Raw genomic sequence first — 26,746 nt, forward strand, 5'->3', positions numbered from 1 at the left:
TGTGGGTGGCAAATCAAGGTGAAGGCAAGGTTGGTAGGGGTGGGGAAAGGGAGGGTTGGCTTCAGTCTGAAAATTGCTCAGGCAGTGTTAGTTTCTTGTGCCACCAGGCAATCAACACAGTTGCTCCTCCACCCCACTCCCTGAGGCCAGCTCAGGCTTATAATCACGTTCCTCCCAAGAAAAAACATTAGTAGAGGTTAAATGACCCCATTTGTGGGGTGATTTATTGTTAAAATTATTAAACATGCTAAAATCACATGGAGTGGCTATTCCACTTTTCCCCTGACTCCATAGTGGGGCAAATGGGAACTACAGGAGTCACTTGGTTTGTATGGCCTCTGGGGATGGCTAGACTTGGGGGGTAAGAGGTGAGCAGGTTAGCAAAGCCCCAACAATCCTTCATGTAGTACCCTTTTCCCAGCAGTAACGTGTGGCTTCAGAGATTTCCCCCTTCTTCACTTTTCTTTCCTCCCTATATGTGCCGTACTTCTCATTCCCCTGCCTGTGACCCTGGAACCTCTTCTGCTTCTGCCCGTTATGGTCCTAGACTAGATGATGAGGGAGGCTTTTCCTTGACACCACCATTCCAGTCTCCCTTCCTTGGAACTAATCTACTCAGCATGCACTATTGTGATAAACTGATTGATTTAGGTCTGCTAGGGGGAAAGGGAGGCTCCAGTCCCCACTGTGGCTTAGATCCCGGGAGGGGAAGTTGGAGTTGGTGCAGAAGGATCTGAAGGGGGAAAAAAAAATGTTACCTAGTGTGAATGCTGTAACTAGCAGAACAGTGCATATGTCCCACCCTCAGGCACCCTACTCTGAAGGCCTTCCCCTCCTTCCCACATTGTTCTTTGGGGAGACCTCTCAGCCTCGAAGCCTCTGTTCAACCCTACAGGGCAGGCATAGCTACTGATCAAAGAACCTTATCCCAAGAAGAAATTGTTCCACCCTTAGACAAGTGACTGCTGATTGAAGTCTTCATCTTCTCCATCTCTCTTGTGCCTCTACTTCTGTAATGGCTTGAGGGGGCCAGATACAAGAATATATAAGAGTTGAACTTGCCTCAAGGAAAGGCTAGAGGGACAAGGGATAAAGATACATGGGTGTGGAGAAGGGGAGAGAAGGGACCAGGGTGAAGGTGAAGGGCAAGTCTGGCCATTCAGGAGCTGGGATCCTTTTTCCTTTTCTGAAATCGCCGGAACTTGCCCTGAATAGCAAGGGCAGCCTTCTCTGTTTCGGGTGCTGTCAGATCAATGTCAATCTCCTCCTCCTCCTCCGCCTTCTTGACATTGCCAGCTTTTCCTGCAGATAGTTGGGAGACTCATTAATGAGTTAATCTGACCTGCTCCAGACCCTTTCTCCAGGCCCCCAATACAGTGGGTAAGGTCCACCTTGTGCCAGACTCTGGGGTCCCCCAATTTTTGCTAGGCTTATGAATGCCTGATAATTCCCCTAGAAGTCTGAGTCAAGGTACTAAGGCTGGGAATTAGCTATAGTTACTTAGGGGAGCTCTGCTATTCTTGGACCAAACAACAAATGTCTTCTTTCATCACTTATTCATAAATCCTACAGTTCAAGTTCCAATGCACACTCACTTTCCTCAGCTTTCCCTCAATTTCTGATGGGGATAATGCTGGGACTTTTGATGAGTTTCTTCTTATCTTGTACCTCTCTCCCCCAACACTCCAGACCCAGTTTCTAAAATCAAGGAGTAAATACTGATAGGTTTACTTCCTACGAAAAATAGAAGGAAGCCTATAGATATAGTACTATAGTTCTAACCTAGTCCTTTGTTTCACTTATCCACATTCTTATTCCTTTCACGTCTGACTTTAGGAAATTCCAGACTCACTCTACTTGTCTTCATGTCTCTGTAGTCACTTGCTCTACAAACTGCCTAGCCCAACCCCACTCACCTTTTTCCTCTGGGCCAGCTGCCTGGTTGGTTGCTGGGGACGTTTTGGTATTAAGCTGGAAAAAATATTAGAATATCAGAATATTAGATATTCATGGAAGTAATTTGAAGGCACCATCACCTCAGACCTCTTATATACTCTTAAGCCCTCCTATCACCAGGTGCATTTCCTTAGTCTTTTGAGGAAGCGAGTCTTGAGATCAGAGACCAGAGGAAAAGTTACCAAATTCATTCAACAAAGATTTATTGATGCTAGAAAGTGTAGAGGACAAAACAGACAAAGAAATTCTGCCCTCATGGAGCTTACATTCCAGTGTATATAGAGACAAATAAAGCACATAAAATGACTACTGTGATGATAAGTGCTATGGAGAAAAGGCAGGGAAGGAGGTAGTAAGTACTAGGGTGGAAATGGAGGAATACAGTTTTAGATAGAGTAGTCAGGAAAAGCCTCTCCGAAAAGTTGCATTTGACCAAAGAGCTGAAGGAGATGAGGAAGTAAGGCTCATAGATATCTGGCAGGAGTTTTCAAGGGCTCTGGGTTGGAAGTGTGACTAGCCTGTTTGAGGAATAGCAGACCAGTGTAGTTGGAGTGGAGAGAGGAAAGAGGAAAGATTAATGGAGATGAGAACAGAGTTAACTGGGGGTGGAAGCAGATTATGTAGGGCTTTAGAAGTCTTTTTAAGGAGTTTGACTGTTACTACAAGTGAGATGAGAAGTCACCAGAGACCTCTGATTTGCATAAAAGGGAAATGAGAAAGGAGGCAGAAAAATCTGTTAAGAGGTTATTGCAGAAGCCGGGCGCGGTGGCTCAAGCCTGTAATCCCAGCACTTTGGGAGGCCGAGGCGGGCGGATCACAAGGTCAGGAGATCGAGACCACAGTGAAACCCCGTCTCTACTAAAAATACAAAAAATTAGCCGGGCGCGGTGGCGGGCGCCTGTAGTCCCAGCTACTCAGGAGGCTGAGGCAGGAGAATGGCGGGAACCCGGGAGGCGGAGCTTGCAGTGAGCCGAGATCGCACCACTGCACTCCAGCCTGGGCAACAGCGTGAGACTCCGTCTCAAAAAAAAAAAAAAAAAAAAAAAAAAGAGGTTATTGCAGAAAACCAAGCAAGAGACGATGGTAGCTTGATTCAGCATGGTGGCAATGAAGATGGTAAATGGTTGGATTCTGGGAATATTATCCAGCTATGACCAATATGATTTGTTGATTTGATAAACAGCATTGTGAGAAAGAGATGTGTCAAGGACAATTCCAAATTTTTTTGGCCTGATGATCTGAAAAAAATACAGCTGCCATTTCCTGAGATGTAGGAAACAGGGAGAGGAGGTTTTAGGGGGAGGATAAGGCGCTTATTTTTTAACAAATTTGAGATGGCTATTAATCATCCAAGAGAAGATGCTTTTATTACCAGTTGAATATTCAAGATGAGTTAAAGAGAAGGACCTGGACTACAGATATAAATTAGGGAGCTATTGATATATGGATAGCATTTAAAGCTGTGAGACTGAATGGGATCGCCAAGAAAGTGAGTTCAGATACAGAAGAGGATAAAATCCTGAGGTATCCCAGTGATTAGAATTGTAGAAATTAAGAAAAATCAACAGGATGGAGAAGAAGCCAGGTAGGAGAAAAGCCAAGAGATTACAGTAATGTGGAAGCCATGTGAAGAAAATATTTCAGGGAGTAGAGAATGACTGTGTCTAATTCTGCAGGTAAGTCAAGTACGATGAGAACTGGATTGACCATTTGAGTTTTGCTATGGGGAGATCACTGGTGACACTGATAAGAGAATTTTCCATGAAGGAGGGGAGAAAGGGGAGGGAATGATCGTAATGGGCTCAAAAGGGAAAAGGAAGAGAGGAATTGCAGCAGCAAATACAGAAGGAATTCCAAAAATGGGGATGGGGGTATAACTTCTGGCAGATATGAGGTCACAAGAAGATTTTATTTAAAATGACAGAAATTACAGAATGCTTGTGTTCTTATGGAAACGATCCAGTAGACAAGGAAAAACTGTAGGAGAGAAAGAGGATCATTACTGGAATAGGAGAGAGGGGGTGAGATCTAGTGCATCAATAGAGGGCTGGCCTTGAATAAGAGCTAGACTAGGATACCCACAGGAACTGGAGGGAAGGCAGAGTTTACAGGCCCAGGCGAAAGCAGAGGGAACATTTGGAGGGAGACCTAATTGCTTCTATTTTTTTGAAGTAAAATATTTAACAAGGTCATGATCCAAGAGGAGGAGGGAAGACGTATTAAAGAAAGGAAGGGAGAAATACTCACCTAGGCAAGTAGGAGAGTAAATGGACTAAGGAACAGTGATAGGATTGCTAGAGACATTCAGGCCCCTCATAAGGCAGGAGGTCATGAATTTGAAGTGAGAATAATCAGCTGATATGTATGCTTTTTTCCAGGTTCCCTGCTCAGATGGAGAGTTAAACATAATAGTAAGGCCAGGTACAATGGCATAAACCTGTAGTCTCAGCTATTTGGGAGGATCCCTTGAGCCCAGGAGTTCAAGGCCAGCCTGGCAAGACAAAGCAAGACCCTAGCTCTCTAAAAAAATAGTAATTCCCCTTCCTCAAAATTATATTAATAAGGCTACTTCATCTGGACATTCATCAGTCTCAAGGTATGGTTCATCTGGAGACAGAGCCACTCTTGCACTTGGTACCTTCGGAGTCTGTTTATTCACTTCACAATTTTAAGTACTTTATATTTAACAAAATACAAAAACTGGGTGCTTTCATAAATGTTTTCTCATCTAATTCTTGAAACAGCTTAGTGGAGTATTTATTATCATCCCCCATTTTACAGATGCAAACCTTTGTTGAATGACTGCCAGAGGTAAGGGTTTTGCTTTAAGAAACTGATAGAATCCAATTTATATTCTGTAGATTATGCTGTTTCCATCTCACTTCAATAAATACTTATCAAGCACTTACTTGTGTTCAACACTGTTCTATAAACTAAAGAGGTATAAAAGAAGCAAAAGATTCATTCAACAAATACGTCAGTGCCTAATCACATGGCAAGTATTGTTATAGGCGTTGGGCATACAGCAGTAAGCAAAAGAAAGTCCCTGCACTTATTCAACAAATACATCAGTTAGTGACAAATGCCATGAAAGAAAATAAAGCAGAGTAGTCTAGGGAAGTCTCTCTGAAGACTGACATTTGAGTAGAGGCTTTAATGACAATGTAAGAACAAGCTATGTGAATGTGTGGGAAAAGATCCTCTGGGCAGATGAAAGATCAAGTAGAAGGTCCTGAAGCAAGTTTGTGCCTGTTACGTTCAAGGAAGAGTAAAAAAATCATCACGGGCCAGATGCAGTGGCTCATGCCTGTAATCTCAGCACTTTGGGAGGCCAAGATGGGTGGATTGCTTGAGTCCAGGAGTTCGAAACCAGCCTGGGCAACATGGTGAAACACAATCTCTATAAAAACTATAGAAATTAACCAAGCTTGGTGGCATGCACTTGTGGTCCCAGCTACTCAGGAGGCTGAGATGGAAGGATCACTCGAGCCTGGAAGGTGGAGGTTGTGGTGAGCTGAGATCGTGCCACTGCACTCCAGCCTAAGCAACAAGGGTGAGGGAATGGGAAGGGGAAGAGTAAAGAGAAAGAGAGATCATCATGGCTGGAGCTATGTAAGGGAGAAAATATAAGAAATGAGGTTAGGTAGATGGCCAGAATATGTGTCTTTGGAACAAGACAAAGAATTTAGATTTTTTTCTGAGCTGATGAAAAGACATTACAGGTTTGGGGGCAGAGGAAAACATGGTCTGTCATGTTTTTAAAGGATTATTCTGACAGATGGGTAGAAAAAAAGACTACTGGCTGGGTGTAGTGGCTCATGCCTATAATCCCAGCACTTTGGGAGGCTGAGATGGGAGGATCACTTGAGCCCAGGAGTTCATGACCAGTCCAGGCAACATAGCGAGACCCCATCTCTATAAAAAGAAAGAAATAGGCCGGCGCGGTGGCTCACGCCTGTAATCCCAGCACTTTGGGACGCCAAGGCGGGTGGATCATGAAGTCAGGAGATCAAGACCATCCTGGTTAACATGGTGAAACCCCGTCTCTACTAAAAATACAAAAAATTAGCTGAGTGTGGTGGCAGGTGCCTGTATTCCCAGCTACTCGGGAGGCTGAGGCAGGAGAATGGTGTGAACCCAGGATGCGGAGCCTGCAGTGAGCTGAGACCGAGCCACTGCACTCCAGCCTGTGCGACAGAGTGAGACTCCATCTCAAAAAAAAAAAAAGAAAGAGAGAAACAGAGAGAAAGAGAGAAAGAAAGAGAAAGAAAGAAAGAAAATAGAGGGGCAAGAGAGAAACCAGGGGAAACAATTAAGAGGGTCTCACAGTGGTACAAGCAAGATGATGAGGCCCGGGGGGTGGTAGTGATGGAGATAATAGGAAGTATTAAGACTTGAGACAAGTTTCATGGTAAAATAAATTGGATCTGCCTGTATATTTTTCAGTACAGAGAGCTCTATCAAAGATCCTTTCTTTAAAGGGTGGCAGAGGACTTGGAAGTTAGTTGGAGATGAATGTTGGGTTATGAGAAGGCTTGGTAAGATGGAGGATTTTAAATGCTGATGGAAATGATTTAGTAAGGAAGAAAAAAAAACTGATGATACAGGAGAGGGGATAATTACCAGAGTGATGTCTTAAATAGGCAAGAGAAAATAGATCTGGTGCATAAGTGGAGGGGTTGCCCTTTGATAGGAATACAGACAGTTTATCTACAATATAGGAATGCAGGCATAGAAACAGGAAAGGTGGCAGATGTAGAAATGTATAAAAGTTTTCTTCTGATTGTTTCCATTGTCTTAATGAAACACAAAAGACAGTTGTCAGCTGAGAGTGAAGAAGGCACAGGAAGTATTAAATGTTTGAGGGAAGAGGAGAATGAGTCAAAGGATTATCTAAGAAGGAGAGTGAGTGAGCTGGTGAGATATAGGATGAGGCAGGAGGATCACTTAAGCCCAGGGGTCTAAGACCAATCTAGGCAACACAACTAGACCCTGAAGATGTAGCAGGATTACCAGATAGCACAAAGGGCACACTGGGGGTTAATGGCCATGAATTTAAGGTGAACCCAATCAAGATACTGTTCCTATCTTCCAGGCTAAGTGATTTTAGAGGAGATAAAAACCCAAATAATATTTATTGTTTATTATATATCAAACATTATCCTATTTAATCCTCTGAAATCTCTAAGATGGCACCCTATGTTATAGTTGAGGAAAACAGGCTTAGAAAGATGTTGAGGAACTTGCCCAAGTCAAATCACACAATAGGAAACAGTGAACCTGGCTTTGGAGCGCAGGTAGACTGACTCCATACTCCTAGCCAACAGGCTGTACTGTCTCCATAAGACCAAATATTGTCACATGCTGACACAAATATGCTAATATGTTAACAATTACTGAATCTAAGTGGAAGACATATGGGTATATATTTAACTATTTTTTCTTTCCTTAAGGAATTGCTTTAATTTCCTTTTTTGGACTTTTCATTGATAGTGTTTAGAGACACCATTGATTTTTAGATATTGATCTTATATCTAACAACTTTGCTGAAATCATTTATTAACTCTAATTATTTGTTTGTTCAAGATGGGGTCTCACTATGCTGCCCGGGCTGATCTCAAATTGGTGGACTCAAGCAATTCTTCCTCCTCAGCCTCCTAAATAGCTGAGATAATAGGTTCAATGCCACTGCACCTGGCTTGAACTATTCTTTCAATTCTGGTAAATGGTTCCAATAAAACATTACGGGGAAAGAAAATAATAATTTAGAAAAAAAATTATTTAAAATGCTAATGCGATATTGTATTTGACATGGGCAAGTTTTTCAAACTCGGTTATGGTCCAAATTTTGTGTAAGATACATATGTGTGTGTGTATATATATATAAAATATATATACACACAGATTTTCCTTTTTTTTAAAAGAGATTAGTCTTGCTTTGTCACCCAGGCTGGAGTGCAGCGGCACAATCATGTCTCACTGCAGCCTTGATCTCCCAGGCTCCAGTGATTCTCCCACCTCAGCCTTGCAGGTAGCTGGGACTACAGGCACACCATTACAGCTGGGTAATTTTTGTATTTTTTTGTAGAGACTGGGTCTTACTATGTTTCCCAGGCTGGTTTCAAACTCCTGAACTCAAGCAATCCTCCTGTCTCAATCTCTCAAAGAGCTGGGTTTACACGCACAAGCCACCGTGCCAGGCCCATATACATTTTCATTTTAAAATCTGGAAGAACATATATAAAGGTGTTCCTGAAACCCTATAGAATTCCTACTTGTTCCCCTTTGACCAAAAGAAAGACTTCATGACAGGAAGGACTGTTCTGAGACTTAGGAGACTGGCCCAGTTGTTACTCTTTCTCTCCCCATAATACCCCTGTGGTCAAATGTTTTTCTATTCTTAATTTTGCACATAATCGATAAAATGTCCCAATAGTTACTGAGGTGACACCTTCCACAGGAATATTGTCATCACAAGAGGTTTGTCCACACTGTAAAAGTATGACCTGGCCGGGCGCAATGGCTCACGCCTGTAATCCCAGCACTTTGGGAGGCCAAAGCAGGCAGATCCTTTGAGGTCAGGAGTTCGAGGCCAGTATGGCCAACATGGCGAAACCCCATCTCTACTAAAAACACAAAATTAGCTGGGCGTGATGGCAGGCAAATGTAATCCCAGCTACCAGGGAGGCTGGGGCAGGAGAATTGCTTGAACCAGGGAGGTGGAGGTTGCAATGAGTTGAGATCACACCACTGCACTCCAGCCTGGGTGACAGAGCAAGACTCTGTCTCAAAAAAAAAAGTATGACCTAGATGGAGTATGCAGTTAATAGGATAACAGCAACTGTCCAGACAAGAGGGTCATAGGTTAAGAAGCAAGTTCTATAGTCTCATAATCTCTGACTTCAAATCCTATGCTCTCTTTTCCCAGTAAATCTCGGACTCTGATCCATGATTTAGCCATTATCCCTCTGTCTGACTCTAAGCCTATTCCCTTAATCTATCAGATCTTTTCTCTCACCCCAACCCCTCCTCTTTGAAGGAAAATCTGGACTGATTCTAAATATCTTCCCTTAGGTGGCTGTTTCCTCTACATTCCTTCTCATAACAGCAGACCTTGAGAATAAGCAGGAATGTGTGTCAGGACTAAACCACACAGGCTGCCACCTTCCCTCTGCCCTGCCAGCTGCTTCCCTCCCAAGTCTCTCCTGATATCTCTGGCTCTGGAATGGAGCAGTGGCTTAGCTGCCATCTGGTCCCCCCACCCCCGGGGTTTCTAGCTCCATTTAGGTTACATTTATGAGAGATAATAATCTAAAAGTGGGGGTCTCCACTTGGGAAACCAGAAAAGGATGCTGTAAGGAGAAGAAAACTCCTATTACTCACAATGCCCCTTGAAATTTCCCTTTTACCTTCCACTGAAAGGGCTGCAGGAGCTTTTACCTCCTGACCCTCTTCTCTCTTTCTCTCTAGCCAGTTGTCAAAATCGCCACTGTAGACGCTCTTCTGGATCTAGTTGTTTATGATTTGCTGAGGTTAGGGGTGGGGGAAGTTAGATCACAAGTTGTCTGCTCCCACCCTCTATGTGGTGCTCAGTCCTTTATTAGTCCCTGATCTCTGCCTCAACCCTCCTGTTTATCTTCCAGAAATGCAGCAATTTTAGATGAATTAAGGTCCTCTGGTATATGCATCTGCAAGCCATCAGACTAACCATATTTCACATAAACAAAGGAGGCATGGAGGTCCACTCTGGGTGAACCAGAGACCATGTACTCTAGTGTTTCTCACAAAAACTCATACCTCCAGAGGAGTGAGGCTGAACTGCAAGAGCTGTAACAGGTCAGCATTTCTCAGCTCCTCATTCTAGCCAGGTATGGATCACAAACTTCTCAGGTGCTCTTCTACTCTTTTTTTTTTTTTTTTTTTTTTTGAGACGGAGTTTTGCTCTTGTCACCCAGGCTGGAGTGCCTAGCCTTCTACTCCTTTCGATACTGAGCTTTTCCAACCAGAAATAACAACAATGAAATGATTTAGCAAATCCTTCCTTCTCCTTATAGGACCCAACTGGGGGAACTGGAAGAAATCAAGGATTTCAGAATGTCTCTTCACTTTACTTTATGAACAATCATATATAATACACTATGTGCCAGCTACTTTTCTAAGCACTTTATAAACACTAACACGTTGAATGATTATTTTAACAGCCCTATAAAATAGGTCTAATTATTATTTCTATTTCACAGAGAAGGAAACTGAAGTCGAGAGGTTATCTTGCCCAAAGCCATAGAACAAACAAGCCACAAAGCTAGGATTTGAACCCAGGCAGTCTGGCTCTAGAATCCATGCTCTTGATCATTATCCTATGCTATCTCTTAATCTCCAATCAAAAGTATGAGCATGTATGTGCATGCATATACAATGCTATCTTCACATATACTCCAAAGGGAACTTGGGGAACAGGGTCCAGTTGTGCCTGCCATTATGGGGCAATTTTACATGTTATTAATATTTGACAACCTGATCCCAGACCATGCCTGTCACTCACATTTCTGCTCTGTTAATTGATCTAATCACTCTGATTCTGGTTTTCATCTTAATGTTTGCTCAGTGGGCCTCCTGACACACGAGACTGACTCCCGGAGGACAGCCACAGTTTACATATGTGTTCTTTACTCACAGAGCCAGAACCAAGCCCTTCAGAGTCTGAGAATTCCATGTGAAGGATCATTCTACTGGCTTCTATTTCAAATGCCTCCCTCACTGTCATTCAAGCCTGTTATTCCAAGTTTCTAGTGAGCTTGGAGCTTGGTTCAGTTCAGCCTCACTGCCCACACAGGACTGAATGGGATTTCTGGGGTTTTGTTTTTTTTGTTTGAGACACTCAAGCAATACTCCAGCCCTGGCCTCCTAAAGTGCTGGAATTACAGGTGTGAGGCACCTGCACCCTCCCCAGCCAGGATTAAATGTTTCTCGTTTCTCAATAGATACCAAACACTAATTAGCAACTGCGAGGCCCATCAACTCATTCTTTTCCTTAATTTATTTTCCCTAGAAGGTTTCAGTTGCTTTCCTTACCTACTTTCCTATATTTCTTTTTCTCCTTGCTTCTGAGCCTGATGTATACCAATGTTCCATTCCATCATCTTGATGATGCTGCCAATTCCCCATGAGTACTCTTTTGTTTCCTCTGCAGCTCAAAGTTGCAGATTCTCCCTTCCCATGGGGAAGAAGGAAAAGAAGGAGAGTCTTGTTGGCTTAAGGGTCTTTTTTTCTTTAGGCTTTGAGATTGCAGAGAGGAACATGACATAGTAACCTTCTCCCTTTCCCTAATACTTTCCCCAGGAGTACCTACCCTTTTCATTTCCTCCCACTTCCAGGAAAGAGAAACACCACACATTTGCCTATCCGCCTCTTCTCAGAGCATTTGTCAGATGATGTCTTGTCCTTCCATCTGAGCTCTAGATCCCATCACCCTTCTCCTCCCAGGAATCTTGACAATCAGTTCCCTTTACTCTCTTATATATAAAGCTTCCCTCTCTCTTTAAGAAGCAAATAAATATATGACTTAGGATGTCAGTTAAAAAAATAAATAAATAAAATAAAAGCCTCCCTCAACCTGAATTTCTTTTCCAACTACCATTAGAGAGGAAAGAAGCAGGTCTAGGACAATAGGAATTGTCAATATTGAGGAATAACTTTTGTGTTTTTTTTTTTGAGACGGAGTTTCACTTTTGTTGCTCAGGCTGGAGTACAATGGTGCGATCTCAGCTCACTGCAACCTCCACCTCCAGAGTTCAAGCAATTCTCCTGCCTCAGCCGCCAGAGTAGCTGGGATTACAGGCGCCCACCACCACACCTGGCTAATTTTTGTATTTTTAGTAGAGACAGGGTTTCACCATGTTGGCCAGGCTGGTCTTGAACTCCTGACCTCGTGATCCACCCACCTTGGTTTCCCAAAGTGCTGGGATTACAGGCGTGAGCCACTGTGCCCAGCCCAGGAATACCAATGTTAAAAGTTTAGGGAAATGCTTTAAAAAAGAAAAAAAGAAATCAGGATCTAGAAGAATTTGCTTAAAAAAAAAAAAAGGTTAGGGATTACCCTGATCTGATCACTACATGTTATATGTATCAAAACATCACTCACTATGTAACTCTATGAATATGTACAATTAGGCAGGGCACGGTGGCTCACGCCTGTAACCCCATCATTTTGGGAAGCTGAGGAGGGCGGGTCACTTGAGGCCAAAAGTTCGAGAACATCCTGAGCAACATAGACTTTGTCTCTACTAAAAATAAAAAAAAAAATTTAGCCAAGTGTGGTGGCATGCACCTGTAGTCCCAGCTACCTGGGAGGCTGAGGTAGGAGGACCAATCACTAGAACCCAGAGATCAAGGCTGCAGTGAGCTATGATCACGCCACTGCACTCCAGCCTGGGTGACAGAGTGAGAGCTTCTCTCAAAAAAGAAAAAAGAAAAAAAGAAGATCAGGCACAGTGGCTCACACTTGTCATCCCAGTACTTTGGGAGACTGAGGCAGGCTGATCACAAGGTCAGGCATTGGAGACCAGCCAGGTCAACAAGGTGAAACCCAGTCTCTACTAAAAATACAAAAATTAGCTGGGCGTGGTGGCATGTGCCTATAGTCTCAGCTACTCAGGAAGCTGAGGCAGGAGAATTGCTTGAACCCTGGAGGCGGAGGTTGCAATGAGCCAAGATTGTGCCACTACACTCCAGCCTGGAGACAGAGCAAGACTCTGTCTCAGGGGGCGGGGGAAAATAAAAGAAACAAACTACGGACTAGAAGAAAATGTTTGCAAATCAAATATCTGATAAAAGGCTTGCATCCAGAACAAGTTTTGAAAGAACTTCTAAATCTCTATAATTAAAAACACAGTTTTTTAAAATGGGTATAATATTTGAACAGACATTTCACCAAAGAAGATACATGAATGACAAGCACATGAAAAGATATATAACATCATCATCAAGTGGGAAATGGAAATTAAAACCACAATGAGATATCACCACATATCTATTAAAAATTTTCTGTTTAGTGGTGATACCATGTGGAGGCAAAGATATAGAGCAACTGGAACTCTCATACGTTGTTGGTGGGAATGCAAGATGGTATAGCTACTTTGGCAATTTCTTAAGCATACATTTACCATACCACCCACCAATCCTATTCCTATTTATCCAAGAGAAATTAAAACTTATGTTCACACATACATTTGTAAATTAATATTTATAGCAACTCTACTTGTAATTGCCAAAAACTGGAAACAACCTGAATTCAATGACTGGTGAGGCCCACTTGCCATCTGTAGACGGCCGTCTTTTGCTACATCCTCACATGGTAGAAGAGGAGAGGGACCTCTTCGGGGTCTCTCTTCTTTTTTTTTTTTTGAGACAGAGTCTCGCTGTATCACTGGAGTGCAGTGGCGTGATCTCAGCTCACTGAGACCTCCACCTCCTGGGTTCAAGCAATTCTCCTGCCTCAGCTGCCCAAGTAGCAGGGACTACAGGCACATGCCACCTTGCCCAGCTAATTTTTTTGTATTTTTAGTAGAGATGGGGTTTCACCATGTTGGCCAGGATGGTCTCAATCTCTTGACCTTGTGATCTGCCTGCCTCAGGCTCCCAATGTGCTGGAATTACAGGCATGAACCACTGCACCTAGCTTGAGGTCTCTCTTTTTTTTTTTTAGCCTGGAGTCTCTTTTATAAGGGTACTAATCCCATTTATGAGGGCTCTGTCCTCATGACCTAATCACCTCCCAAAGGCCTCACCTAGTATCATCACCTTGGGGATTAGGATTTCAATATATGGATTTTGGGGGTACACAAACATTCAGACCATTGCACACCCTAACACAGTTGGCTCTGACATGAGCAACTGTAACAACCCAAGTGGTTACTGATGCTCTTGGGATAAAAGATGAAGTTCTTTTTAATTTTTATTTTATTATTATTTATTTTTTGAGGCAGAGTCTCTCTCTGTTGCCCAGGCTGGAGTGCAGTGGCATGATCTCAGCTTACTGCAGCCTCTGCCTCCTGAGTTCAAGCAATTCTCCTGCCTCAGCCTCCCGAGTAGCCGGGATTACAGGACGTGCCACCATGCCTGGCTAATTTTTGTATTTTTAGATGGGGTTTCACCATGTTGGCCAGGCTGGTCTTGAACTTCTGACCTCAGGTGATCTGCCCGCCTTGGCCTCCCAAAATGCTAGGGTTACAGGTGTGAGCCACCACGCCCAGTCCTTTATTACTATTTTTTTGAGACAGGGTCTTACTCTTGCCCAGGCTGGAATGCAATGGTACAATCTCAGCTCACTGCAGCCTTGGCCTCCTGGGCTCAAGCAATCCTCGCACCTCAGCTTCCTGAGTAGCTGGGACCACAGGCACACACCACTACACTCGGCTAATATTTGTATTTTTTGTAGAGATAGGTTTTTGCCATGTTGCCCAGGCTGGTCTCAAACTCTTGGGCTCAGGCAGTATTCCTGCCTCAGCCTCCCAAAGTGCTGGGATTACAGGTGTAAGCCACCACACTCAGCCCCAAATCCTTAATATGGCCTAAAAGGCTATACATTACTCAGCCTCTGATTACCTCAGTGACCTCATCTTTGGAACATACTATGTTCCTTCCCACCTCAGGACCTTGGCATATGGTTCTCTTATGCCGGCCTCCTTTTTGTGTCATTAATTCCTATTGATTGTTTTTGATCCTTTACACATGATTTACACTAAGTCTTTTTTAAATAAATGAGGGGGGCTCTCTGTTTTATTTGCAACATCATCTAAGTTTCTGAAATCAAATTTGCTTTCAGACAGTTGAGGGCCTCCATTCTGTAGCCAGTTCAGAGGTTATAGAAAAGGGATTCAGAAGCCAGGTTACTGCTTTCCTTCACTTTAACATATGTGCCTGAAAAGGAGCTGAGAATGAAGGAAAGACCTTCTCATGAAGTATATTTCATATTACCTGTACCTGTAGTACAGGTAATATGTCTTACCTCCCCTTCCCTACCCTCAGCACCCTGCTAGATTTTATTTCCTTTGAAGCACAGTCCATGTTTTCCATTTGTTTGTGTCTAGCCTACAATAACTACAACCTGTGTCTTGTAATAGTAGGTACTTAATGGATATTTATGTGAATTAAAATTTGCTTAGGCCTTATCGTCACATAGAGGATGAGGATAAACGAAAAAAATAAAATAAAATTCTGTTAGGCTTCAAATTCCTGGGAGCAGCAATGTGGCACACTAGTCAGACAGATCTGGATTCATACCCTGGATCTGCATTGACTATCTGTTCAAATCTCAGCTCTGTCATTCCTAGCTGTGTGACATTGGGTAAATTGCTTAGCTTTGCTGTGCTCAGATCTCTCATCTGCAGGGGAGAGGTAATATCTATCTTGAAACGTGAAAGGGCAGGGCACAGTGGCTCACGCCTGAAATCCCAGCACTTTGGGAGCCCAAGGCGGGTGGCTCATTTGAAGCTAGGAGTTTCAGACCAGCCTGACCAACACGGTGAAACCCTGTCTATACTAAAAATACAAAATTAGCCAGGCATGTTGGTGCATGCCTGTAATCCCAGCTATTTGGGAGGCTGATGCAGGAGAATCGCTTGAACCCAGGAGGCAGAGGTTGCAATGAGCTGAGATCACGCCATTGCACTCCTGGCAACAAGAGTGAGACTCCATCTCCAAAAGAAAAAAAAAAGGTAAAAGGAACCAGAGAAAATGTATGTAAAATACCTAGCACATATTGCAATAAATAGTTATTATTCCAAAGTAATATACCCTGGGGTTGAATATAAGAATAGGTTTAGGTCAAGATGCTGAGGTATTTACTGCAGGGTTAAAATACTAGTGTCAGAGAGTGGAGTTGCCACAGAGTAGTTCTTCTCGAAGTGGAACTGAAAGAGGAAGAGAATACCTGGGATTGCTCGAAGGGCCCTGGAGGCTTATTCTGCTACTGTAGGAGTTTCACAAATGCTCTTTTTTTTTTTTTTCCTCTAAACAAGCCCTAGAAATCACAGTCTCCCTGTCTTCCCAATGTCTGCCCCCAGAAGTGCTGAGAATGGCTCTAAACCTCTGGGAACCCTGAGAAATCTCTTGTTTTAAGTTATACACCACAAGGAGAAGGAGATTAGCACTCAGGAGTAAACAAACTATATCTCCTTGATTGAGTCCTTTCGTCCACTTTTGTGTCATGAAGATGATTGTGTAAGTCTATTCCCTGCCTCACCAGATAGTACTGTTGGCCGGGTGCGGTGGCTCACGCCTGTACTTCCAGCATTTTGGGAGGCCAAGGCAGGGGGATGACCTAAGGTCAGGAGTTTGAGACCAGCCTGGCCAACATGGTGAAACCCTGTGTCTACTAAAAATACAAAAATTAGCCGGGCATGGTGGCGGTCACCTGTAATCCCAGTTACTCAGGAGGCTGAGGTGGGAGAATTGCTTGAACCTGGGAGGCAGAGGTCATGGTGAGCCAACATCGCGCCACTGCACTCCACTCCAGCCTGGGTGACAGAGCCAGACTCTGTCTAAAAAAACAAAAACAAAACAAAAACAAAAATGAAACATAGTACTGTGGTAGCAAGCACCTAGACAGTCAAAATGGTGGCAACTTTGGTGCTGTTTTCCTGCTACCACTACTGGGGAACAGATACCCTATAACTCTAGGCCCAATATTCCCTGCTCCCTTCTTGGGCTGTGCTTCCTCCTTCCTTTGTGGCTTTCATCTTTAACAGTGTTGCCACAGCAACCATTGTCACCGGAAAAGGGAAGATAGTGTCGCCCCTTCTGCTCCAAGCAGTGAGTTAGAGCCCTGGAAAGGATACTACTTAGATTTCCCCATATTCCTCAGCCCACTGGGCTCTTTAAAGAGAGATCATGGGCTGTTAACAGCAGCAACAAACAGGAGCAAGGATCACCTCATCATACCTAGACTACTTATACCTGTATTTGCATGACATAGTTTGGATGCTGTGTAAATAAAAACACATTATAAACACATTTTGGTACTTACTGCCAGAATTACTTAGTTTAGATGAATACGCACAGGAACTCAGAATCCTGTCCTACAGTCCAAGGCAGAAAACCTAAAAAGGGACTGAATCCTAAAAATCCTAAATACTAGCCTTTAAAAATCCCTTTCCTTGGCCGGGTGCGGTGGCTCAAGCCTGTAATCCCAGCACTTTGGGAGGCCGAGATGGGCGGATCACAAGGTCAGGAGATCAAGACCATCCTGGCTAACACGATGAAACCCCGTCTCTACTAAAAAATACAAAAATCTAGCCGGGCGAGGTGGCGGGCGCCTGTAGTCCCAGCTACTCGGGAGGCTGAGGCAGGAGAATGGCGTAAACCTGGGAGGCGGAGCTTGCAGTGAGCTGAGATCCGGCCACTGCACTCCAGCCTGGGCGACAGAGGGAGACTCCACCTCAAAAAAAAAAAAAAAAAAAATCCCTTTCCTTGCCTTTGTATTGACATAAATCCTAGGCTTCCTAAGCTCCCTGCTAGAGGTGCAGGAAGTGAAGGGGGACAGGAGTTAGTGGATCTGCTTCCAAGTGGTGACAAAGAGGCTTTGCACCCTCCCACTCCAGCCCTGGGACCCTTTTATCCCTTCTGACATATTCTCCTCCAATGTTAAATGAAGGTAACTGCTAAAAAACCTTATAGAGGCTTCTGGGATCCTCTAGTGCCCCTGGAAGACCCTAGACTGCTGTTTTTGCAGCACTGTTGGAACTGTTTCAATTCTTTCAGTGCAGCAACCAGCTGCAGTCCTTAAACAGCTTCAGAAAGACTTGCTCAAGGTCACCCTCAAGATAACAGAAAAAGAACTAGGAATCCTTACTACAGGTTCTACATACACACATTCCTCTCTTAATATATAGACTATTTCCCCAATACCCTATATCTCAGATGCATCCTAAGACAGAATTAGAACCTAAACAGCCCTAGCTCCCAAGCCCCGTTGTCTGATCCTCGCCTCTTAGCCACCCCACCCGTTTCCTGGAATAGAAGTACCCCCAACTGGAGTCAGATGCAGAATTCCTTGGCCATGCCAGCTTATGATATGCAGTGAGTCAACAGCCCCAGCCTGTTCCCCCTAGCATGGGCTGCCACAGTTTAATGAGTGGTTATTTGTGGTGCTCTGCACACAGCTTAAAGCTGTGCCTTCACCCCACACTGGGGTATAGGGAATGGGGGAGAGAGAGTAGTGCCAAAGCATCATTTATTACTATAATCTTCAATGTGCATCCCACCCATGGTTAATGTCCCAAAATAAACGTATTAATCCCCCTGCAGCCTACAAAGCAAACACTCAGCTGGAGGGCTTTGTGTGGGAGGGAGGCAGCACCAAAGACAACAGAATGGTAAATGGCACCCTTTTTCCCTGGGTGGGGTACTGGGCATGCCTTCAGGAATAAGCCTAGAGGGAAATAGAAATCAGGCTTCAGTGAGGACACTGTGACAAGGTCTAGATTTCTAGGTACTTGTTTATGGGCACCTTTCTGGGATGCAGATCTTTTAGAAAAGTGGTTTTGAGGCTGGGCGCAGTGGCTGACACCCGTAATCCCAGCACTTTGGGAGGCCAAGGCAGGTGGATCACCTAAGGTCAGGAGTTTGAGACCAGCCTGGCCAACATGATAAAACCCCGTCTCTACTAAAAATACAAAAAAAATTAGCCAGACGTGGTGTCAGGCACCTGTAATCCCAGCTACTTGGGAGGCTGAGACAGGAAAATCGCTTGAACCTGGGAGGTGAGGTTGCAGTGAGCCGAGATCATGCCACTGCACTCCAGCCTGGGCAACAAGAGCAAAACTCTGTCTCAAATAAAAAAAAAAAAAAAATGTGGTTTTGGATCTGCTCTCATTCAGCTTACTTTTGTAACTAAAATAATTCCAGCCGAGTCAAGCCATTTTCAGCAGCAGGTCTGGAGTATGGATTTAGAAAATCATGCACTCAGGATGCTTGAATCCCAGTAAGATTTCATCACTTACCTTGCCAGCCTCATGCATTCTTCTCATTCTTCTTTCCCCATCTTCTTGCCCTTCTTTCTCCCCCCCGCCCCAGAGACAGGGCCGTGCTCTGTTGCCTAAGCTGGAGTGCAGTGGCACGATCATGGCTAACTGCAGCCTTGACCTCCTGGACTCAAGCAATCCTCCCACCTCAGCCTCCCAAGTAGCTGGGACTACAGATGCACACTACCATATCTAGCTAATTTTTCATTTTTTGTAAAGACAGGGTCTTGCTATGTTGTCCGGGCTAGTCTCAAACTCCTGGGCTGAAGCAATCCTCCCACTTCAGCCTTCCAAAGTGCTGGGATAATAGGTATGAGCCATCACATCTGGCCTTACCATTCTCTTTCCAAAGCCTTTGAACTCCCAACTTGGAAGTCAAACGGCCAAACGAAAGAGGACTGAATATCCAGAGGCTGTTTGGTCATCGGGTGCACCAATTTTACTTAGACACCTGCTTTCCTGCAATTACAGGAATCAATGATGAACATCGAAATTAAGAACTCATGAAAAGAGGGCCTTCAGGCTCCCTACTTCCTTCACTCCTATCAGCTTACCTACTCCACCCCATTTTCTGCACCCACTTTTAAGGTGACTAGGCATCCTGCATAAGGATGGATAGTACCTGCCCTGACTAGTATTCTACCAGAATGAACCCTGTTGATAAAATATTATCTAATGTTGGTCTCTTGTCTCTCTCCTCTTGCTCAGCATTATTAGATCACACTGCTTATATTTCTTTTTTGTGTGTGTGAGAGACAGGGTCTCACTCTATCGCCCAGGCTGGAGGGTAGTGGTGCCATCATGTTGCCCAGGCTGGTCTCAAACTCCTGAGCTCAAACAGTCCTCCTGCCTCAGCCTCCCAAAGTGTTGGGATTACAGGTGTGAACCACCACACTCAGCCACATTGCTTATATTTCTTTTTTTTTAGATGGAGTCTTGCTATGTGACAGACTGGAGTACAGTGGTGCTATCTCGGCTCACTGCAACTTCTGCCTCCCAGGTTCAAGCAATTCTCCTGGTTCAGTCTCCCAAATAGCTGGGATTATGGGCAGCTGCCACCACACCTGGCTAATTTTTATAGTTTTAGTAGAGACGGGGTTTCACCATGTTGGCCAGGCTGGTCTTGAACTCCTGACCTCATTATCCACCCGCCTCAGCCTCCCAAAGTGCTGGGATTATAGGCGTGAGCCACTGCGCCCAGCCTATATTTCTTATAGAAAGTACTTGGGGCTAGGCATGGTGGCTCATGTCTGTAATCCCAGCACTTTGGGAGGCCGAGACAGGTGGATCACTTGAGGACAGGAGTTTGAGACCAGTCTGGTCAACATAGTGAAACGTCATCTCTACTAAAAAAAATACAAAAATTACCCGGGCCTGGTGGTACATGCCTGTAATCCCAGCTACTCGGGAGCTGAGGCAGGAGAATCGCTTGAAGCCAGGAGGTGGAGATTGCAGTGAGCCAAAATGGTGCCACTGCGCTCCAACCTGGGTGGCAGAGTGAGATTCCATCTCAAAAAAAAAAGTAAAGAAAGTATTGAGGCCAAGCATGGTAGCTCATGCCTGTAATTTCAGCATTTTGGGAGGCTGAGATGGGTGAATTGCTTGAGCTCAGGAGTTTGAGACCAGCATGGGCAATGTGGTGAAACCTGTCTCTACAAAAAATACAAAAAAAATTAACTAGGCATGGTGACATGTACCTGTGGTCCCAGCTACAAGGGATGCTGAGGTGGGAAGATTGCTTAAGCCCAGGAGCTTGAAGCTGCAGTGAGCCATGATCGTGCCACTATACTCCAGCCTGGGTGGGTGAAAAGACACTGTTTAAAAAAAAAAAAAAGTACTTGAAATATATTAAGGGATTGCATGCTAATTAAATAATTCTGTGGCCAGGTACGGTGGCTCACCCCTGCAATCCCAGCACTTTGGGAGGCTGAGGTGGGCAGATCACCTGAGATCAGGAGTTCGAGACCAGTCTGGCCAACATAGTGAAACCCCATCTCTACTAAAAATACAAAAAATTAGCCAGATGTGGTGGCAAGTGCCTGTAATCCCAGCTACTTGGAAGGCTGAGGCAAGAGAATCGCATGAACCCCGGAGGCAGAAGTTGCAATGAGCCAAGATCGCACCATTGCACTCCAGCCAGCCCTGGCAACAGTGCAAGACTCCAACTCAAAAAAAAAAAAAAAAAATTCTGTATTTACTGAAGTAAAATGTTAAAGGAGTCCTATGGAATATTCTTTTGGAATGAGAAGTCAGAAGTACTGTGCCCTAGTCTTGGTTCTAGTATAGTATAAACTTAGATAAGTTTTGGGCCCCAGTTTTCTCACCTGTAAAATGAGAATATTGGACCAGATGATCTTCAGTGTTCCTTAACAAATCTAAAATCGCATCACTAAAATGTTTTGACATTTTATTTGAGGTTTTCTTGGTGAAAGATATATTTTTCTATTTTGAAGAACTTTTTGCAGAACTAAGTTTATTTTTCTCTATGATAAAATAGACTCGTGAAAGACAATTTAGAAACATAGAAAAGTAAAAAGAAAATAGAGGGAGGCATTCATAGAACCACCACCTTGAAGAGACAATTATTCATCTTTCTTCATCCTCTCTGCCTGCAACTCTATCTCCACCACTTCCATCAGTTAGGAGCCTCCATAGGCAGAGGTGAAAGACGCATCAAGTTTGTATATTTGGACTTCAGCCATATTACTTACGGCTGCCTGACCCTATAAAGATGACATTCTAAGAGCTAAGAAATCACAGCTGTAGTTGAGAGAAGAAATCATCCATATTTCCAAGTTACAGGATGACAGTCATCCACTTCTATCAGCTAGAGGCTCCTGCCTAAGCAGCTAAAACCAGCAACGTAAATGGGAGACTAAGAAAGGGATGAGCAAGTTCTCATTTTCCTCACTCCAAAGCAGATGTTTCCAGAGGTAGAAGGCATTTCTTTTTTTTTTTTTTTGAGAAGGAGTCTCGCTCTGTTGCCCAGGCTGGAGTGCAGTGGTGTGATCTCGGCTCACTGCAAGCTCCGCCTCCCGGGTTCACTCCATTCTCCTGCCTCAGCCTCCCAAGTAGCTGGGACTACAGGCGCCCGCCACCTCGCCCGGCTAATTTTTTGTATTTTTTTTTGTAGAGACGGGGTTTCACCTTGTTAGCCAGGATGGTCTCCATCTCCTGACCTCATGATCCACCCACCTCGGCCTCCCAAAGTGCTGGGATTACAGGTGTGAGCCACCATGCCCAGCCGGTACAAGGCATTTCAATAGCAGTAAGTGACTAGATTTTCTATTTTGTATATCCAATATAACCATAATAAAAGTAACATACCAATGAGAGAGATAAACTTGGATCTCCTCCAAGTCCACACCAGGTTCCCTAACAACTGGTTCACAGGAGACAACAGAATAGTATCATTCTGACTGAACTTCCCTTATTAAGAAGGTGGCAGATGCAGACACATGTGCACAGGAAAGAGAGTGTGGATCTCCAAAGTGTGATATCCCATTCTCATTAGGTAAGAAGACAGCAAGCAGGATAATGAAGGAGCATCAGGTTTAAGCTGTCCCCTAAATGAGATTTCTAGTTGATCTGTCCCTGCCCCAGTCCCTGCCAGCCAAAACACAGGACAGACACCATGAAGACTGTCACTAGTGGTCCATGACTCCCATTTCAGCAGAATAACTGCTGAACCAAGGGATTCCCCCAGCTAGGCTCCTCGCAGATGAGAAATGCAACAGGATTACAAAAGAACCTGCAATTCTGCTTTAAGCAGCCAGCTACACTGTATGAAAAAGGATTACAGGAAGGAGCCCTCAGGGACTGAACACATCTCCCATTCCCACCCGTCACTGAAACTAGGGAAAAGTTATTAAACCACAGGAGATAGAGTGTGATCCACAGCAATCAAGTCCTGCCTGCAGCTGTGAATGCAGACAAATTGGAGATGAGTCCCTGCAGCTCCTTCGTGCACGAACGCGCACACACACACTTACAGGGAAATGCTCTACTGCAGTAATGAGTGACAGTAAAGAGCCACAAAGGCAAGGCAGAGTCAGAGATCCTCCCCAGCAGCCCCACCAGAACCCCTGCATTGTTGGTTGTTCTAGGTCTGGAGACTCCTCCCTGGTTTTGTTCTTCAGTTGAATTAGGAGTCTCTTAAAGACATCCCAAATTGCCTCATTTTATGCAGTTTCTCTGAAGCAAGAAAATAAGCAGTTGGGGGAGGTGAAACTTACGTAAGATTCAAGGTACACAGGGCTTTCCTGGGCCGGGCTCTTCTGCCTGAAAGAGGAGCCCCATGGGGCTGGGCTGAGAGAAATGAAGCAGATTGGAGTCTCCCTAAGAGCTCTGGGCAACACTTCCACCTTTTACCATAGCTTTTACAAGAGGAAGAAAACAGGCTGGGTTGCAGCCCCTAGAGAAGCAGAGACCCCTTTGTGACCTGATTCAGAGACAGCTGCTCTTGGATTTTATAAGTACTCATCCCTGAGACCAGGCTCAGCTCTGTATTAGGAGACAGCTTCTATGACTAAATTGCTAGTTAAAACGAGTTCACACTGATAGCCTAGGAGGCTGGGCATACTTGGGTACACTGACAGTCTCCATCCGTGGATCCTTCTCTCATCATTCTACCGAGACCCTGATGAAGGCTAACCAAATGCAGCTGCTGAGTCAGGAGGGCGCAGACTTGACTTACCCCTCAAACACCAAATTGTTTCCTTTGCCACAAAACAGGCTTCTCATTCCACCAAATACTACCCTAAATGCCAGCCCCTGTAGTGTGTCCTACAAAGGGGCTGTGCACTTTCCCCAGAAAAAACAAGCTAACCACAATTCCTCACGTTGGCATAGCCTTCAGATCACAAACTCCCAGGGGATGGCTTGGATTACAGCTTTCAGATTTAGAAATGCTCGGGGTGGGAGGAGTAGTATGAACCCTAGACCTCAGTGAAAAGAGGGCAAAGAGAACCTCTCTTCCCACATCAGAGCTGAAAGAGGAGGTTGATGAGTTTTTTTCTTTTCTTTCTGAAAGACTGCCATCATCAGAGTCACAACCAGCTGAGGGACTGGAAATCACTTTGATTCATCTGCAGCCCCCAGACTAGCTGAATTTTCCAGGATAAAATTAGTGAACATGGCAACCAAGACAACACAGCAGTTGGCACTAATTAGCTCCCTGGGTGACAACTTTTGGTAGGAGTCAGTAGAGATCTTCATTTTTACTATCTAAACTGGAACCTAGGCTCCAGGGTCCTATTCCTTCAGTAATCTAATGTCTTTGGGAATTCTTCTGCTAAATTTCTGTAATATTCTAATGGAGGAGGAAAAAACCAGTAAGATACTAGCTAATATAGATTGAGTGCCAGGTCCTGTTTGAAGTATTTGGCATATATTATCTCATTTAATTATTACAACAACCAATATTATCCCCATTTTACAGATAAAAAATGAAACAAAGGTTTTGTACTTTGCCTAAGGCTACATCACAGGTAAGTTGCAGACCTACATACATATCTGACATATAGCAGAGGAGTTAGGTTCAACACAACGACGTGGGTACTAGGAAAGAGGTTGCAGAGGGCAAGCGTGTGATGCCAGTAACCAGACTGACTTCACTTGGGAAGGCTGATCCTTGTTTCTGGAGATGAGACTGTGCCTACAAATAGACAATAGGAGATGTCTTTCCAAAGTCGCTGCTTTGGCCCCCTACTCCCCCACCCCAGGAACAGTGTTCTTTGAAAACAGTAAATCAGTTAATGGACTGGGTCTGGCCACGATGAACACCACAGAGCCTGCTAGAAGACCTAGTTCGTAACAAGCACTGCAGAGGGAGGTCTATTCTTGAAGGGGAAATTTCCCCAGGAGCTGGCAGGGGCTTCTAAATACCCGAAAAGATCCCTCCAACGTTCCTGACTGAATGAGTGGAGGGCAGGATGCCACCTTTCTAAAAGGGGCGTAGTGGCCCTCCCCAGGCGCCAGGGATGGAGTTCTTGTTAGATGCTACGTAAGGAACGTGAGTGCCTTACATCCCCAGGAGAGAGAGGACAGAAGCGAAGTGAGGGGGTAAGGGGAGCCAGACAGATGCAGGGGGCAGTATCCCAAGGGGATGACGAGAGCTCGGCATCCCCACTTCCCGACTCTACAGCCGATTCCAGTTACCCCCAAAAGCACCGTTCACAGTAGGGAGACTGAAAGCACCCCGTCTTCCAATCGGTTCCCAGCGCCCGGAGGTGGGAGCTTTCCTAGGAGGGCAGTGGTGCGCCCCTGGAGGGTTCTTCGCGGCCACGGTCTGCCTCACTCTCCCTCGCCTCCCTGGCATCCCGAGCCTCAGCCCCCTCCCCGCCGCAGCTCTGCCGAGACCCCCGGGGGCGCGCCGCTCACCTCGCTCATCTCCGCAGCTGGACAGGGCGCTCCAGGCGCGGCACGCAGAGGTGAGGCGAGGGTCCCTCGGGGCTCCGCGGGCGACAGCTGAGAGTTGCCGGGCTCTGCGACAGGGGTTACGGCTCACCAGGAGAGGCGAGTTAGTGCAGAGAGCCGCTGCTCTGGTGCTGGCACCCGGGATTCTCCGTCGCCCGGCTCCGGCCAGGCGACCCTCTTCGACCCGTCCTGTCAGAGCCTCTCGGCGCGCCGCCTCCGGCCCCATCTTTTATACTCAGCTCGGTACCCGCCTCCAGCCCGACCAATAGAAGCTCCTCCTACCGTAGCATGACAGCCTCTTGCATCCAATGCTGGCAGGTTTAGAGGTCTGCTGCATTTCCAAACTAGGGTAAGACAGAGAGCGGGAAGGAGGGGGAGACCATCGGGGATGTGCGGACGGAAAATGAACCAGGGGGAGCAAAAAAAGAGAGGAAGGAAGGAGATGTACACGAAGAAAGCAAGGGGGGGAGTGGAATGGAAGGAGTGTGTGAGTCTGAGAAAGAGAAGAGCTGGAAGGAAATTAAGAGGGTACACGGAAAGCAGGAAACAGTGAATGAAAGGGGTAAAGCCAAGAGATGTTGCAGATTAAGATTTTGTAGTAAGATAGCACCGTGGACCAGAGAACAGCACAAGAGAGGGAGGAAGGCTAGGGGAAGAGAGAGAGAGAGACAGAATGAGAGAGAGACTGGAGCAAATGGACAGTGTTCTTCCGCAAAGAACAGAGAAATTGTGAAGTGCTTGATGTTTGATGTGGAAGACCATAGATCTTAGGAGTTGGAAGACATTTTAGGATTCATCAAATCCTACTGTGTCCGGAGTTAGTTCCTTCTGGTGGGTTCTGGGTCTCGCTGACTTCAAGAATGAAGCTACAAATGTTGGCAGTGAGTATTACAGCTCTTAAAGGTGGCACTGGACCCAAAGAGTGAGTGAGTGAGTGAGTGAGTGAGTGAGCGAGCAGCAGCAAGATGTATGGTGAAGAGCGAAAGAACAAAGCTTCCACAGTTTGGAGGGGACCTGAGCCGGTTGCTGCTGCTGGCTGAGGTGGCCAGCTTTTTTTCCTTATTTGTCTGAGCCCATGTCCTGCTGATTGGTGCATTTTACAGAGTGCTGATTGGTTCATTTTACAAACCTCCAGCTAGTGCTGATTGCTGCGTTTTACAATCCTAGCTACAGAGTGCTGATTGGCGCATTTTACAATCCTCCTGTAAGACAGAAAAGTTCTCCAAGTCTCCACCCGACCCAGAAGTCCAGCTGGCTTCACCTCTCAATCTCCCCTCTAAACAGGACACCCCAACTGCTGTTGGAAATTGGGTGATGACCACGCTAGATAGGGGTCATCTATCTAGCGTGGT

At 45.1% G+C, this 26,746-nt stretch overlaps 1 protein-coding gene across 1 annotated transcript; it reads right to left on the minus strand.

Moving 5' to 3' along the window:
* Window positions 1-193: 193 nt before the first annotated feature.
* PCP4L1 (Purkinje cell protein 4 like 1) lies at window positions 194-25,598 on the minus strand. Its single transcript, XM_005541183.5, has 3 exons — window positions 25,359-25,598; window positions 1,917-1,971; window positions 194-1,302 (listed from the first exon to the last, which is right to left on the minus strand). Exons 1-3 carry the CDS (start codon window positions 25,365-25,367, stop codon window positions 1,160-1,162), a joined length of 207 nt encoding a protein of 68 aa, XP_005541240.1. The 5' UTR covers window positions 25,368-25,598; the 3' UTR covers window positions 194-1,159.
* Between the last annotated feature and the right edge of the window lie 1,148 nt (window positions 25,599-26,746).

The sequence above is a fragment of the Macaca fascicularis genome, chromosome 1 (genome assembly GCF_037993035.2).
Source record: "Macaca fascicularis isolate 582-1 chromosome 1, T2T-MFA8v1.1".
In the NCBI taxonomy this organism is placed as follows: domain Eukaryota; kingdom Metazoa; phylum Chordata; class Mammalia; order Primates; family Cercopithecidae; genus Macaca; species Macaca fascicularis.

Bases quoted from the DNA above. Each gene is read 5' to 3' on its own strand.
- PCP4L1 (XM_005541183.5), bottom strand. The intron at 1,303-1,916 runs GTGAGTGGGGTT...AACTATCTGCAG, and splicing joins AGCTGGCCCAGAGGAAAAAG to GAAAAGCTGGCAATGTCAAG.